The following is a 16,819-nucleotide window of genomic DNA, read 5'->3' as shown; positions in this document are numbered from 1 at the left end:
ATTGCCCTCCCCTTTCACGCTAAGTACAGCATGAAAGGGTGACTAATTTACAAGGCAGCATTATTATTGCCTTGTAAATAAGGCAAAACCCCTATCACCACCACAACGGTGAATAAGAAAGGTGAGCTGGGGAGGAGGGAGCTTCAGCTACAATACTTCAAAGGAGTGGAACTCTCTCCCACAATACCTGAGGGAAATTCCAACGCTCCTTGAGTTTAGAAAGCAACTGAAGGCATGGCTTTTTTAGAATTATTGGTCTGAAACACAGTATGGAGCACCTGAAGCGCAAGACACCCATAGGTATACGTGCGCTATACAAATTACAACAACATAACATAACATTGCTTCCTGAAAAGGGATGCTGTGGTGACGATAGGGGCTTGTAAATATGCCCCTGGGTTGCATATTAGCCATGATCTGGGCAGTTGAATCGAAATTTTCCTAGCTTAGTAACGGTAAGTTTCAATTCTATTAAGGACACGGAGGCAAGGATTATGCTTTTCCTTTTTTCGCTTTATTCATATAACATTTTTCAGCAGCCTTAGAAAAGCAACATCAAGATTTTATCCCAACAAAAAGGGAAAATATTCTTGGAAACAAGCAAACTGAAAAAGTCTGTGATCAGAATACAATTCCCATGAGTCCATAGGTTACATCCAACATTAGTCCCTTCACAGTGTCCACAGCGCATAGAAAGGCCCTCCACTGCTTGTCCCTCCTCTTTCTTCGCGCGCGTACGTCTCAAAGTCACTGATCTTGCTTGGAACCATCATTTCCTGAAACAAAGTACATTATGTAAGATTCTCCAGGAAAACCTTGTAAAACATAACATTAATCTAGAAAAGTTCATAAGACCATCATTACACATACCATGCAATCCAGTCCTGGAAAGGTTTACTTACTGACATACGGGAGGGTTTGCACCGAATGTGCCGCGGGAGGGATAATCCTTGCCTCCCTGTCCTTAACAGAATTGAAACTTACCGTTACTAAGCTAGTCAAATTTTGATTTTATGTCAGGACTGGTGGCTCTGATTATGTTAGTTTAAAATGTACTTACCACCAAATGTGCCAGATCCACAACTGGTTTGAAATAAAACTGTTTAAAAGTGGAATCAGAGGACCAGTCCGCAGCTCGCATCAAATCCTCCAAGCGTGCGCCTGGGGAAAAGCTTTAGAAGCCATTGCCCCCCTGGCGGAATGGGCACCAAACAGTTTTGTGTCAATACCCACTTCCTGCATGACCCAACGCACCCACCTAGCAATGGTGGGGGAAGAGACTGCTTTGTGCGGTTTCCTTAATGCAATAAGGAGTTGTTGCTCACCCGGAGGGCATAATTCAGAGATTACATCTTCGTAAGCCTTGAGGTAATGCACAACACACAGTTTGGGTACATCCAAAAAAGCTGTATACAAAATTGTTCTTGACGCGGACTTTGTCCAGCTACCAAATGTAAATGTCACCCAATCCGGGAAAAAACCTTTGCGGGAATCTCTAGTGCGCGCACATCTGAAACCCTGCGACAAGAAAATAGACATAACAGCTCGGCCAATTTAGATGAAAGTTCCTTCAAGGAAAGATATTTATTAGGTTGCCAGGAAAGAAAAAGATTCAGGACTAGATTGGCGTCCCACAAGACGGAGTAATGTGGCTTCGGGGGCAAAGATAACTGAACACCCCGCAAGAGCCGACAAACCAAGGGTGTTCACCCACAAAGGCATCATCCATCCAGCAATGAGCCCTGAAATTGCTGAACGCACCGCATTAATGGTTCGGTATGCCAGGCCGTCCGTCGCCAATTCTGCCAAAAATTCAGGATGGGACTGACCCCTGCGACCACGGGATCCAAGCGCCGTCAAAGACAACAATGTAACCATTTTGTCCAGGCAGGCCGGTAGCGTTTTGAGGTACTGCTAGCCCAGGCGTTCGATAAAAGGACCTCAGCCAGTCTTGAAAGGCCTGGCAGCGACCAGCGTCTCATGAAAGCGGCCATGCCATGAGGTGGAGAGAACCGAGGGGGATCAGGCGATGCTGCTCCCTGTCCGAATTCTAAAGGAGATGAGGAAATAGGGAGAGTAGGATTGGAAAATTCCAAGAAAGTTCCATAAGAACTGGAAACCACACTTGGGGCCTTATTTATGAAGGCCTGGCGCCGCCGGTGCGACACTTTTTCCCATTTTAAAAGTGGCGCACCGGCGGCGCAAGGCCTTCATAAATAAGGCCCTTGGTACCTGCAAAGCGGTGTCATCACCACCACCGCCACCTCTGCCTTCTGACCGCGGATCTGTGCCACCATCTGCACCATCATGGAGAATGGAGGGAACGCATAACTCCAATCCTGACCCCACTCTTGGAGAAAAGTGTCTTTTGACTCCGCGAGCGGGTCCGGCCTCCAACTGAAACATTTCGGATGCTGATGGTCCAGACGGGATGCAAACAAGTCTATTGAGATAGGGCCCCCAGAGATTGACCAACCATTGGAAGACTCGAACATCCAGCTTCCACTGGCTGGAATCCTGCAGGTGCCTGGAATGCCAGTCTGCTACCTGATTGGCCTGGCGCGGCAGATACTCCGCCGTTACGGATATGTGTTGATCCAGACAATAGCCCAAAAGTATTACGCCAGGTTCGCTAGAGTTTGAGAACGAGTACCTCCCAGGTGATTGATGTAGCGCACCGCGGAGACATTGTCCATCTTTAACAGGACGCATTAGCGAACATTGTTTCTAGTCCAGCACTGAACCACGAATTACCCCGCCAGGAGTTCCAAACAGTTGATGTGAAATGCCTGTTCGTCTAATGACCAGGCGCCTCCAGTAGAGAATTCCCCGCACAGGCCCCCCACCCCGACCTGCTGGCGTTGGGTTCTATAACAATGTCGGGAACAGCCCCGAAGATGGCTCTGTCATTGCAGGCATCCATGTGGGAGAGACACCAGGACATTTCCTCCTTGACCTCGTCTGACAGGGGAACCATCTGGTAGTATGACAGGCCTTTTCTGAGATGATTCGCCTTCAGGCGTTGTAGCGCCCGATAGTGTAGGAGCCCTGGAACGATTGTCTGGATGGACGAGGAGAGCAGACCCACCACCTGGTCAATCTGACTAAGTGAGGTATGGGTCTCGGATGGTCTGCCTGACCAGGTGACAAATCTTGGTCATCTTCCGAGACAGAAGGCTCAAAGACGAGTGGATCGAATCCACCACAAACTCCAGGAACATTATACTCTGAACCGAATGGAGAACTGACTTGTCTCCGTTGATGATGAACCCCAATCCTTGAAAGAGGGAAACCGTCTGCTGTAACTGAAGAGTCAACTTCTGGGGGCATTGCGCCATGAGAAGGATGTTGTCGAGATAGACAATCATCCAAATGCCCTGGCTCCACAGAATCTCCCCTGCTGGGTGGAGAACCTTTGTGAAGCACCAAGGAGCCAATGAAAGCCCCAACTCGTAAATTTGTTGCTTCTACTGGAACTGCAAAAAACAGCAGTGTGGGGGATGTATCGGGACCACTAGATAAGCATCTTCCAGGTCCAACCGCGCCATCCAATCGCCCGGGAGGAGAACATCCCGAAGGAGATGGATCCCCTCCATCTTGAAATGGCGGTATATCAACCATCCATTTAATTCTTTTAGGTTGATGACCGGACGTTGTCCCCTATTGTTTTTTTCCACTAAGAAGATATTGCTTAGGAAAATGCTGGGATGTAGAATTGACTGACAAATTGCCCCTTTGCTGAGCAGTTCAGAAATTTCCTCGTCGACCAGCTGTGCATCGGCCGCGGAAAAACTGATTGGATATAGAAGACCTGCTTGGTGGAGTGAATTGTAGAATTCAATGTGGAATCCCCAGATTGTTTGCACGACCCAAGCATCTTTTGTGATGGCTGCCCAGGCCATTTAGAAGGCCATTTTTCCACTCCCAATACAGACTTGAGAAGAGGGAATTAGACATACCGGTGGATGCAGGTCCGCCTGCGTTATTCTTGCGGCCACTGCGGCCCCTGAACCGCTCCCCTCTGGTCGAGTAGAAATTGGTGTAGTTGTCGATAGAGTTGTACTGCCCCTGGCCGGAGCCTTGTCCCCTGCCAGGACTGTAAGACCCTTTTGATGCTGGACTGGGCCTTGTCCAAAGAAGTGGAGGTGGCCACAAACTTCCCTAATTCCTTTACAAAGGGATCTCCGAAGAGGCCCCCCTGCGCTACTGCTTCTGCCTTGGAAGAGGCCAAGTCACCCAGTTTCAGGTCCAACTTGATTAAAAGTGAGCGCCGCCGCTTCGTCGAAAGGGCACAGGTGGCGTTACCTAAAAAGATAATTGCCCTCTGGGCATGCCAGAGGAATCCTGTGGTAACTCAGAGGAAGATGTGGCTGGGCGCCAAGACCACGAGGACCCATTCCTCGTCATCCGTATCCGTTGGCGAACACCCCTCATGCGGTGGGGAATCCGGGACAATGGAACCAGAAGGTGTCGGGCCGGGAGAGGTGCTGGCGATGGGGCAGCAGCCCTTGCTAGAAGTGCTCTTTTGAGGCAGTCAAAGGCGTCCTTGTCAACCCCCCACAGCTCCACGGGCCCTACTCCGTGCGACCCCTCTTAGGTAGTGATGGACTCTCCCCTTGGGGTAGGTTAGTAACCGCCTTGGGGACTCTATGTGGTTGTATGCCAACTTAGAGCATTAAACTGCAATGCGATTAGATAGGCGCTCCTCCATTGGACCCACCACATCATTTACACATATGTAAATGGACTCATCAACAGCCTCAAAGAACTGATCATCCAACGGTAAGTATTGGAGTTGTTCCTCCTCATAGTAATCATCTTGGTTCATTGTACCCTGGAATAAGTATGCTGGCTACCAAATCAAAGCCCTGAGTATTGGGAAGCACTGTGGCAAACAATGGAAGGCTGGGAACACCCCGAACGTACTTCGAGCAGCCTGAAAGCTCATTGGCGCAGAGCAAAACTCCACAATAGACGCTGCACGTGCCTTGAGCGCGCCGACCCTCAGCTGAAGTGATGGGGCCCAACCGCCACCCAGGGCACGATAAAAGGCACACCGGGAGCACAACATGCAAAACTGCCCGCACCGCAATACAGACCCCCATCGGTGCGTAGATAATTGATTATGGGGAAAAATATGGACCCCGGGGGGGGTGTTCAGGTGTGGCGGCAAGGGGACAAGGCTCGCCGGACTGAAGCTCTTGCTGTGGGATCAACAAGTTGCTCGAACTCCCCCTAGTGGCTCAAATAGGAAACGCTTTACCCATGGGGAACAGCCACGTAAGGAGTGAGAGTGCTCCCATGGCCGAGGGGAATCTGCAAAGAAGCACAATTGCAAAACACAATAACACCTGACCCTGGGTCCCGTCCACCACGGAACTAGTGCCCCGGAGCGGTTAAATCTAGCTTTGTAATGGCATTTTCACAAGAAATTCAAAAGAAAACAAATGTCACTTAGCTTTGCTGCGAATAAAGAGGAGGGACAACTTCAGTGGAGGGTCTTTCTATGCTCTGTGGACACCGTGAAGGGACTAATGTTGGATGTACCCTATGGACTCTTGGGAGTTGTAGTCTGATCACAGACTTGTTTCAGTTTGTTTGTTTTCAAGAATATTTTCCCTTTTTGTTGGGATAAAATCTTGATGTTGCTTTTCTAAGGCTGCTGAAAAATGTTATATGAATAAAGTGAAGAAAGAAAAAGCATAATCAGAGCCTCCGGTCCTGACATAGAATTCGCAACGTTTTCCTTTCAGTTAAATATTAAGATATTGTTGACATACACACTACTCAATATTCAGTGGAATGCTCCACTGTTCGGTGAATTTCCCTCAAATAACAGAATATTCTGCAAAATAGTTTGGGGTGCTGGGGACTGGAAAGGTTTCTAGAAATTGAGTCACACTTTCTTAATCTCAGTAAACTTGTCCTTTGGAAAGTCAGAGACGTGTAAATTGCAGAATCATGACAATTCACTGAGGCAGAATCTCACTTGCAAAGGGGAGGGTGTGGTGTTCTGTATCTAAGGTGTGATGTAGTGATCTAGAATGTAGGTGTTTTCTAGGGTGGAATGTATTGTTTCAAGCTCAGTCAGTTGCTGAATGTCGATAAGGTCTCTGCTGATCCTGCACGCAATAAACTCACAGATCTACCAACCAAGCTGTCATGTGTTATTTTGGAAGAACCTCACATTTGGCGATGAGCGATATGCTGGCTGGCTCACCATCCTATTCTGGATTAATTTATAAAAATAAAACCTTTTCTACGTTTATCCAGCTTGAGCGGAGACCTCAACACTGCCTCTATAGCCCTGTTTTGCTCTATAAGAGTCAATACTTTGACATATCAGCAGCATTGTTTTGGAGGACTGCTTGGATTGCCTCTTATCCTCAGTGCTTAATTTGTAAAATATGAGGTCCAGGTGCTCTAATTTTTGTCAGAGGCCATACCCACGTTCCCCGGCTCCACCAACTTATTCCACTGGCTCCACCCACATACTCAACTTGCACTGCTGAAAGTCAGATGTAATGCCCAATCTGAATTTCAAAGGGAGCCTTCTGACACTGAAGCAAATACGTGAATAACATCTGAGCCTATACATTTATCTAACAAATGCAACGAGAACCATTGATGGAGAGAATGCAGAACATATATCTATGTCTGAAAAACATAGAGCTATGTCTTAAGTGAGCTAATACCGCATTCCACACAAGGCTGTGAGCGGGCCTCAGAGCCTGAGGCAGTGCGGGTATGCTGGGGTATGGTGGCAAAGCAGTGAATGTGTGTGCATTGCTGAAAAAATCTGCGCACGCTGCTTTCCGCTCACAGCCCCAACCTGTTGGCTTTTAAAGCGCAAAAGTACAGGAATAAACAATTCAACCATGCTGGCTCATCTGGTAAGGAAATCGAGGGGAGGTTGGAGTTGCAGGGGGCAAACGGGATAAGGAAGGAATAAAAGAAGGAAGAAGGAAGGAGGGAGGAGGAAGGGGATACACGGTTACACATCAGCCCTTGTTGTTATAAAGTTGATAAGGCATATCTCGACTCACCCACAATGCTTACAGAGCACAAGTACCAGCCAAGTGTGCTCAACCCCAGTACAGTAGCGTGAAGAGACCTGTTGCGCGGAGAGTAACAACATCAGGAGAGGCGCTAAACATTCGGCGGACACCACAAAAGAAGAGGTGGGGACGTGATGACGTCCGATCCAGCAGGCATGGACTGCTCCGAAACACTTCCATCTGTCGAGAGCACACTGGCAACTGTCCCCAAAATGTGTATCATTGTTCCTGGCAGTTTGCAATGTCCTGTAGCCAGGCCACATTAGTGTTAATGGGTTGCCCGCCCTCACCCCAATGTTTGGGTACTCTATGTCTGGACACAAGTAAGAGCATAGCAGGTGTTAAATTGACAATCCGGGCCGATATGTCCTTGATGTAGCTCAAGACTCAAGAGACACACACCACAGAAATTTGCAGCGGGGCATGCCCAGTAATTTATCTATAGTGGAGAATACCCCCTCTCAAAATCGTATCATTCACCCCGGGGCATGCGGGATGTAGAAATGTGGCCTGTGGCGAACCGTCCCAGCACAACGGGCCCCGCCGGCCGCCTCACCACGAGTTCCATCCTAAGGAACTGCTGCAGGTTACGATACAGGCGATGGTGATGCAGAAACTTCAAGTGTATCATCCTCAATGTGTATTTAGTTAGGTGAAAGGAGTTTGAAAGCCTTTCACTCCCCTCCCACCATGCTTAACCTCAATGCAGTACCTCATTCCACACAAGGCTATGAGTGAGCCTGAGGCAGTGTGGGTATGCGTGGCAAAGCAGTGTATGGGCGTGCATTGCTGAAAAAATCTGTGCACGCTGCTTTCCGCTCACAGCCCCAACCCAGTCCCCCTCAGATTTGATGAGCCAGCCTTCCCTGAACCGAAACTGAATCCGTCCCAGGGCCAGTACTGATCCATGCAGGCAGCCCGGGCCGGCCCGCAACTGCGCAATAATAGCCACTGCACTACTGTAGAAAGTGAAAGTCTCTGATCGCGCATCTTTATGTTTATGTGAACTATGATCTTAACACAGGGCGTTATTTATCTCATTCTCAGATCTATTAATTTCACATGCTTTGAATATCTTGGTTCTCTGTTTATGATGGGCTTTCAGGCTATGTTTCAGATCATGATTAGGCTCTGAATGTGCCGGGAGTCTTTTTAAACATTACCTTTGTTGGCTTTTGAAGCGCAAAAGTACAGGAATACACTGTTAAATCATTATCATTTGGCCGCCGCCAGCCTACCCCAGGCCATCATGACAGTCACGGTCACCAGACCAATAAACAGAATGATTTTTATAAAATCACGGCGCCTGCGGCCTGCTAGGCCCTGCCCTGCCTCCCCTGCGCACCTTTATTTATAACTATCCCAGGCCATGCCTCGCTCGCACACCCTCACCTGTGTACTGCAGCAGTAGTAGTCTGTCTCAACGTCGTCCAATGCGACCTTTGAACGGCGGCGTTGAAGGAGATCATCAACCAGCAGTGGATATGGTGCTGGTGGTCGGTGGGGTGCGGGTATTCAGGGGCGGGCGTACCGTGGCAAAATTAAAGCAGAGTGCGCACGCATTCAACTGCAAAATCTGCCACACGTCGCTGCCTCTGCCGCGCACAGCCCCAACCCCCGCAGAAGACCAGCCCTCCCAGGCAAAGGCAAAGCCCTTCTGCTGCCTGCTGCCCAACTCAGTGTCCCGCCCACCGGGCCGGCGGCGGCAACACTGATCCACAGCCGGAAGTCTTGAAATGAAAAGACTAGTGAGGAGAAATTGAGAATCAGTCATGTCACGTGACATCGTCACTAAAGACACACAGTAAGTGTTTTACATGATCAGAACAACCACGATGGTAACCGGGGGTAACTTAAACAGCACACGCTCTCTCTGTGCCAGTTTCATTTTAAATAAATCAATTAACTGTGCACTTAATCTTAATGCCTGACTCACTGTAGACCCAGCCCTGATAATTAGGTGCCGGTGCTAAGCACCGGCAAGCTCCGGCTCAAATTAAGCCCTGCTTATCCTGGATTTACAGTATTTGCTGCCATTTGTGGGAGTTCGTGTTGGTCTTATGAGAGTGTGAATCCGCTTGTGAGCCCTGCTGATAGTTGTGGAACATTTGGATTTTGCTTCGAAATGTTGCACTCTTCAGGAACAGGAAGACACGCTATCCAGGAATGTTGTGGTGCATCTATTGCAAGACGTCACTGTGACGTGCACATCGCTGCTGGTGTTAACATTTGTCTGGCAACAAGAAAGTTCTTGAAGTCAGCATCTTTGCTTGCCTGCCTGTGTTGCTATTTGCCTGGCTGCCACAGGAAGGCCATAGAAGCCTTCCTTTATGTATTGTCTTTTCCAGGTTCAAACTTTGAAGCTGCACTGCAGATAGACCCAGAAGCTGTTAAGACTGGTTCTTGACAATGTGGCCAGTGGAAGGAAGTCTGCTGGCAGCTCCATCCATGCTGGTTGCTTCAGCATGCCTGCGGAGACATGCTCACCTTCACCATTTCTCTCACTGCAAGTTATCTGCAGCGTTGGCAGTGACACCTGGCTGGTTCTTAACAATGTGACCAGCAGAAGGAAATCAGCTGGCAGCGTTATCCATGTAAGTTGCTTCAGCGTACCTGCGGTGACACGCTCACATTCACTATTTCCCTTACAGCAAGTTTTCTGCAGCATTAGCGTTGATACACTCACCTTTTCTTTTAGTTCTTCTCATTGCTCAGCAGGAGTCCCTTTATATTAAAGCAAATCAATGGTGATACACTCACTCTTTTTAATTGTTTTATTCCTGTGTGTGCATTTTCACTTTGAAGTGGATCAACTGTGAAAAGGTCACCTTTAAGTTACATAGTTTTGTATTGTAGATGTAATTAACTTTGTATTTCATATTCCTATTTCTCCTTTTCATTTCTGGCAACTCACTTGGTATTCGGGAATATAGATTGGTATCTAGTCTTGTGAAGCCATATTTTGAGTGGTGTAGCTGTGTTTGCTTTAAACTTTATGCGGGCTGCCTTGGCTTTGCAGTGCTGCTATTATTTATCAATTATGGTTGAATATGCAGATTGTTCCATCACCTTCATTTTTTTTTATCTCCTGGCAAACTTTCTATTCCTTGGCTAGAGTGGAAGAAAATATTCAGCCACTATGTTTGTGTATGTGGTACTTCACTCAGTGCTGAGAGGAAGATATCTTTGTTGTTCCATTGTCTTGGTTCTGAGGGACAGGAGGTTTTCAAACATCTTCCTGATCTGTTGGATCAAATGCTGCAAATTTGAATGAGTATAAGATTGGTCTCAAAAAGTTGGATTTGTATTACCTTCCCAAAGTGAATACAGTTCTAGAAAGGTATCACTTTGGGAGGAGAATGCAATGTCAAGGAGAGACGGTGGAAAAGTATATTACTGTGTTATGCAAGCTAGCTTCTACTTGAAAATGTGGGGTGTCTCTAGAGGAATAGTTAAGAGATCAACTGATGATTGGCTGTGGGTTGACAAAGCCATAGAAAGCATGTGGCAGAAGGACAACTCCTCTCTTCAGGAGGTTCCTACGACTGCCAAAATGCTTGAGCATTCATAGGCATGTGTGGAGGTAATATGCAAAAATGCTGTGGGAGACAAGTGTGAGAAAGTGGATGGTGGCACTATGAAAATTATTCAGGAAAAAGTCTCTAAGAATAAGTTGTCCACCAGCATCAAGGCAACCTCAAAACTGTTTCAGGGAAAATGCTTCCAGTGTGGCAATATCGGACATGTTGCTAACTACAAAGACTGTCCAGGTTGGAAAGTCGTGTGTATGAACTGTGGACTCACAGGGCATTTTGCCAAGTGCTGTAGATCAGCTAAAGATTCAAAGAAGGTGTGGGAAGTGGAGTTTGAGGAGGTTGATGAAGGGAATGTGGAGGAGAATAACATTCTTCAGGTGAAAGAATCCGTTTGCGATGGCCCGTTTGAAGTGGTTTTGGTCAGTGAAAAACCAGTGAAGATGCTGTTTGACGCTGGAGCCAAAATAACACTCATTCCTAAAACCTTTTATGAGAGTGTCTTCTTGGGAAATTTAAACTTCTGAAGCCTTGTATCAAACCAAAAGGTCATTGTGGGGAACCTATTGACTTGTTGTGTTACTAGGGGTAGGATTAAATTTCATTATAGAATTATCCCTGGGAAGGTATATGCTTCTATAAAGGGAGAACTCTTATTAGCTCATATCACCAACTGGATCTTTATGTATATTTAGATCATAATGATAGTCCCTCTGTGTGTGTCAGGGAGATGCCATCTGTCATCTCTGTCTCTAAGGGGTGTGAGATGTGGGCTAAGGAATTTCCTGAGGTCTTTACCAACAAGTTGGACTCTTTAAAAAATGTTTGCCACCTTATAAAGGTGTGACCAAATGTTCCTCTGAAAGTTGCTAAAGTCAGGAGCGGGGCACTGCTTGTGAAAGAAAGTATGAAGTCTGAATTTAACAAACTTATTGATAGTGGCATTATACAGGAGGTGGAGACAAAGGATTGGTTGTCTCCAGTGGTTTAGGCTGACAAAGCCAATGGTGAGGCTAGGCTAGGTGTGGACTTGAGGGAGCTTAATAAAATGGTGGTGGTAGACCATTATCCAATCCTTAACATATATGAGATGTTATGTTCCCTGGATAGTGCAAAACATTTCTCGTCTTTAGATCTGATACAGAAGAACTGGGGCTCAACCTCAAACTTTAAAATAAGGCTGTGGAAAAAGACCAACACCACTTTTTTCACAGCCTAATTTTGAAGTTCCATTATAAATAGTCAAATGTAATTGTATATATTATGTTCTATTGTCCCATACAGATTGGTCTCACATTGATTGACATTTGAGTTTGAGCCCCAGCTCTACTGTATTATATATTGTGTTGAAATATCCATAGAGGAAACCCTTATCCTGAAAGTATTTTATCTTCTGCTCCCTGACGAAGGAAATTTGGACCCAAGTGCTACTCCGAAATGCGCGTCGGCGCCTCTTTTCTGTTGTTGTTGTTGTTATGTTGTTTGTATAATTTTTGTACCATTGTCATATTTTTAATGTTTTGTCTAGTACAGTCTGATGTACTCCAGTTGTGTATGGTTTGACTGATGCGTGTGAGTATGTGTGGAACCAGTAGGGGATGAATGACCTCTGTGTATATATTCTTGGTTTGGGGCTCTATGTAAATATGAATGATGTACAGTGAAGAATTTTGTAAATGGAACAAATAGTTTGATGAAATTACCTTGCTAAATATAGTTTTCAATTGTGATGCAATCAAAGAAAATAATGTTTAGATATTTCTGGCTTGGGACAATATTGATGTTAATTTAATGAATGAGGTAATACCCATGTATTAAATTGTTGCCAGGGAGAGGCTTTTGTTCTTGTTCTTAGATTTTCCCTGCCTTCCTCTCCCGGCATTTCAGAATTCAGGGACCCTCTGTTGTTCATTGAGGAATCCTTCTCTACTCCTACTTGTTGCAAGCAGTACCCACTGCTCCTCAAGTCTCATTGTGCAATCACAGCCACCTCTAGTCAGCCCACAGATTCTTCGCTAATGCAGGTCATCCTTCTTCCTGCACCTCCACCTCCTCCTGATCTGCAGCTAGACTAGATGAAAGAGCTAGTAGCTCACTCTCCATTGTTAGGCGCAGCCACAAACAGCAATGGGCAGTCTTTCAAGGTTCGGAGAATGGGAAAGCATCTGATCCGACAGTACGAAGTATGTTTGAATTAATTCTTTCAGACATTAAAGAGCTTCGGGCATCACAAGCACAGGAAATTGCTTCACTGCATGCTAGATTATCACAATTAAGGACACTATGGGTAAAATTCCAGAACACCTAATTGAAGTAGAAGAGTGTGTATCTAATCTTGAAGACAAAGCATTGACTTTTGAACATGCAATATCTCAAATTAAACAAAATACAGAGGTTTGTGAGTCTAAATTTCAGGACATCGAAAACTACAACAGAAGATCTAATCTACGGTTAGTAGGCATTCCAGAAGCAATCAAAGGAACTCAGGTGTGATAATGGGTTGGGTCATTATTGAAGAAAGCAATCCGCGAATTAGAAGGCGATTTAACCATCACTAGCGCCTATAGAGTCCCTTTCCAGCACCCAATGAATGCAAAATACTTTTGCACCATCTTAATAAACCTTGTCGACTTTCAAGGTAAGGAGAAGATTCTTTCTAAGGCCATTGAGAAAAGAACATTGTCAACACAAGAAGTGGCACTTTTTAATATCTTTTCAGACATGTCCACTGTGGCAGCAAAGAGGCGCCGAGAATTTGTGAGAATGATTGACTCTTTTAAATCAAAGGGAGCACAGGCAACCATTGTTCAGCAATCAAAACTCAAGGTCTTAGCAAATGGCAAGTTTTATTTGCTGGACAATGTGGTTAAAGCACAAGAACTACTACAGCAGATCTCGAGTCTAGCCTAGTGTAATAAGAATGTATGTTATTTAACCCCTTCCATGGAGCCGCGATTCTGCGCCTGTGCGGCAAAATCGCGAGTGGGCGGGTTTATGACTGCCCCCAGCCGTCATCAGCACACGAGCGCCGTAGTGCATGACGGCTGGGGGCCGTCATCAGCATGCAAGGGGTTAACTAATGTTAGGCTTGAAGTATAAAGAAATTATACAGCCTTTTTCTTCTTCCCACTGATGTGGACGCGATATTAATGATTCCAAGTAAGAGCATTTAAGTTATCAGTGGGGGAGCAGGGACCCGGAGGTATCCCAAAACTCCAGTAGAAGGAACGCACTGGAGGGGAAGCAGATACATGGCACCCGGAACTGTTTATGGGGGCACGTAGGAGATGCGGGTCATTCTCCCACATACATGAGCAGGGGTGCGGGGATTCTCCGGAGGGCTTCACAGTTTGAGTAGGGGAAGCATGAGGGGAAAAAGGGGATAGTTCTTCTAAATTACAGTGTGTCCACATGATAGTGAGACAAAACCTCAATACAAATAAGTTCTATGAATGTAAAGAACAGGTTAGGGTTCCAGGTATTACTGCAACATCATTATGCACTTTATGTGCAAATTGCACTGCACTGTCACTTTATCTGATCTATATCCACAGACACCATACAATAGTCAAGCCTATTTGTACTGTATTGTTTCTTAGTTGCCCTTTAGTTGGCCCTAGATGCAAAGACACTTTCTCCAAGGGCTGCTATGTTCCCGATAAAGTTTTATAGGATAAAATGGATCTTAATTATTCGGGAGTTAATATTAATGTTCAATTCGCTAAGCACTTTATTTGCACTGTCACTTTAGATATCTCTTACCCACAGAATCTGTTTTTAATTAAATTTTGTATTGTCAGGCAAAATTTGCCTAAGGAGAGTAAGCAGCAAGAATATTTGATTTCTTCAGGTATCTCTAGCGACTGTTATTATAGTTTTGTATGTGTATCCTATTCATCTCTATCATGTTATTCAACATTTTGGCATTTTTTAAAAGGGTTTTTTTTTAAAACCATCGATAAATATGTAGATACAAGCTAGGTCAAATACTTTGAGTTACTGTTGATGATGTCTTACCAACAGGCAGCTAAAGAATCTATTAAAATTCTCTCTTTTAATGCAAATGGCTTGAATACCAAAATTAAAGCTCGGGCTGTTAAAGCATGGATGAAAGGCAACTCCCCAGATAATATACTGATACCCACTATGTTGCTAAGTGGAAACTCTTATTCAACATGTTTCAGCAGTGGGCAGGCAGTAGCCATCTTTCATCAGCGTGCACAGCTCAAAGAGGGAAGCAATCTTTTTTAACAAATTTTTCCTTTCCAGAATATATATTTCCCGATGGATAAAGAGGGCAGATGGTGATTAGTATATGGTTCAATAATAATTTCAGGTTGACTATAGCCACGATCTATGGCCCAATATAGGATAACCATGCATCTCTTTTGGATTTGCATCACTCACTGACGCTACTTCCCAGAATGGTCATTTTAGGTGGGGATTTTAATTATCTACAGAATACTGCTCTGGATTTATCTTCCAGGGTTCAAAACATAATAAACAACTTACAGGTGCTACATTAACTGAATGTATGGAAAATCTAAACCTGATAGACAGCTGGCGGGCAAGATTTAAAAAAAAGAGTGTTTGTGTTTTTCAGCTAAATATAACTTGCCTGCTAGACTTGACTATTTTTTTAATCTCAAGGGGGTTAAATCTGGTTAATGCTACCTATATACAAAGCAGCTTCTCAAACCATGCTTTGGTATATTGTTGACCTAACACTACTCAATATTCTGTGGAATTCTCCACTGTTCTGTGAATTTCCCTCATATGAATATTCAGCAAAATAGTTTGGAGAGCTGGGCACTGGAAATGTTTCCATAAATTGATTCTCACTTTCTTAATCTCCGTAAATTGGTCCTTTGGATAGTCAGAGACGTGCAAAGTGCAGAAATCTGAGGAATCATGCCATTATACTGAGGTAGAATCTCATTTGCAAAGAGGAAGGTTTCTATAAATCCTAGATAAGAAGGCTCCCTTTGAAATACACTTATTTTGTGTAATGGTAAATGTTTCATACAGTTCTACTTTTATGTCCATTCTCTTTCTTATCAAAATATTTCTCCTCCAACCTCATTGATTGGGTCTTTCATTTGTTTGCCTTCTCTCTTCTCATTATTCAATTTGACTGACAATTAATGTCTCTTTCTACTGACATTCATTTCTTTTTCTCTTGGCTTTGTTTTTTACAGTTTCCTAATCGGAGAGGATGGAAACGTGTATGAGGGCCGTGGCTGGCATATAAAAGGAGCACACACCCTGCACTATAACAAGGACAGCTACGGTATCTGCTTCTTGGGCACATTCACAGGTTAGCCTATAACAGTAATCCATTACAGGAAAAAACTCAATGAAGTTTCTGATCACTAGATTGTATCACCAAAGAATTTGGTGAATCATGTACCGTTATAAGCTTCAGCAAGTTTTTAAAAATATTTTCTTTTCAATAGCCTAGTCAGAATAATGTATTTTGTATTTTACAAATCTAGAGAGACAAGTATGACAAAACCAGATCAGCTAAGGGTTATTGAATGAATACTCCAACTTTGGAATATCATAGATATATAGAGGAACATCAAGTGAAAGTGTACTTGCAAAGGTTGGGAATAGCTATGTTTTCACTTTGGGAGCCTTAAGAAAAAATTCCAACTTAAACCATACACTGAAAACATCTAAACATTTGACAGAGAGCAACATTCTCTACTTACCATATTGTAGTGCTTATCAGTGTATCCTTATTAAACCGTTAAAGTGGATCTATCCTTAGAGAAATTATTCTAATGCACTTTTCTTCCTGTGATAATGCAGTCTAGATTGGAAAATGGTCATCTACAGGGCAGCACAAGTTTAGATAGCTTTTTCTTATGCAGCTTGGAAAGAAGCCAAAAATGGGAGAATAGGTTCTCAAGACTAAAGGGCAGATGTACAGCCCTAAATTGAGGCCGCAAATGGGCAATCACCCCATTTGCAACCGTAATTTAGGACATGGCCATGTACAAACCTCAGTTTGCATATCAGTAAATTTTACCGATTCGCAAAATGAGGTTTGTGAAGGGCATCCCTTCCTAATAGCGGCTCGCATTTGTATGTATGAATGTTTTGCAAGCGCAATTGCGGTTGCAAAACACTTGCAATTTACCACCTTCTTCAAGTAGGTGGTAAACCATTTGAAAACAGGGAGGGGTCCCCAGGGGACCCTTTCCCCTTTGTGAATGGGTCAAA

At 44.7% G+C, this 16,819-nt stretch overlaps 1 protein-coding gene across 1 annotated transcript in view; it reads left to right on the top strand.

Moving 5' to 3' along the window:
• Positions 1-16,819, top strand: part of LOC147692123 (peptidoglycan recognition protein 1-like) — a 196,176-nt gene that overhangs the window by 55,477 nt on the left and 123,880 nt on the right. Inside the window, exon 3 of the mRNA XM_086938421.1 lies at positions 15,790-15,908. Coding sequence (XP_086794547.1) covers positions 15,790-15,908 — 119 coding nt within the window. The remainder of the gene's footprint in view (positions 1-15,789; positions 15,909-16,819) is intronic.

The sequence above is a fragment of the Lissotriton vulgaris genome, chromosome 9 (assembly GCF_964263255.1).
Source record: "Lissotriton vulgaris chromosome 9, aLisVul1.2, whole genome shotgun sequence".
NCBI classification, from domain to species: Eukaryota; Metazoa; Chordata; class Amphibia; order Caudata; family Salamandridae; genus Lissotriton; species Lissotriton vulgaris.
The sequence above is the reverse complement of the archived record's forward strand: the minus strand, read 5'-3'. Positions and strand labels throughout refer to the sequence as shown.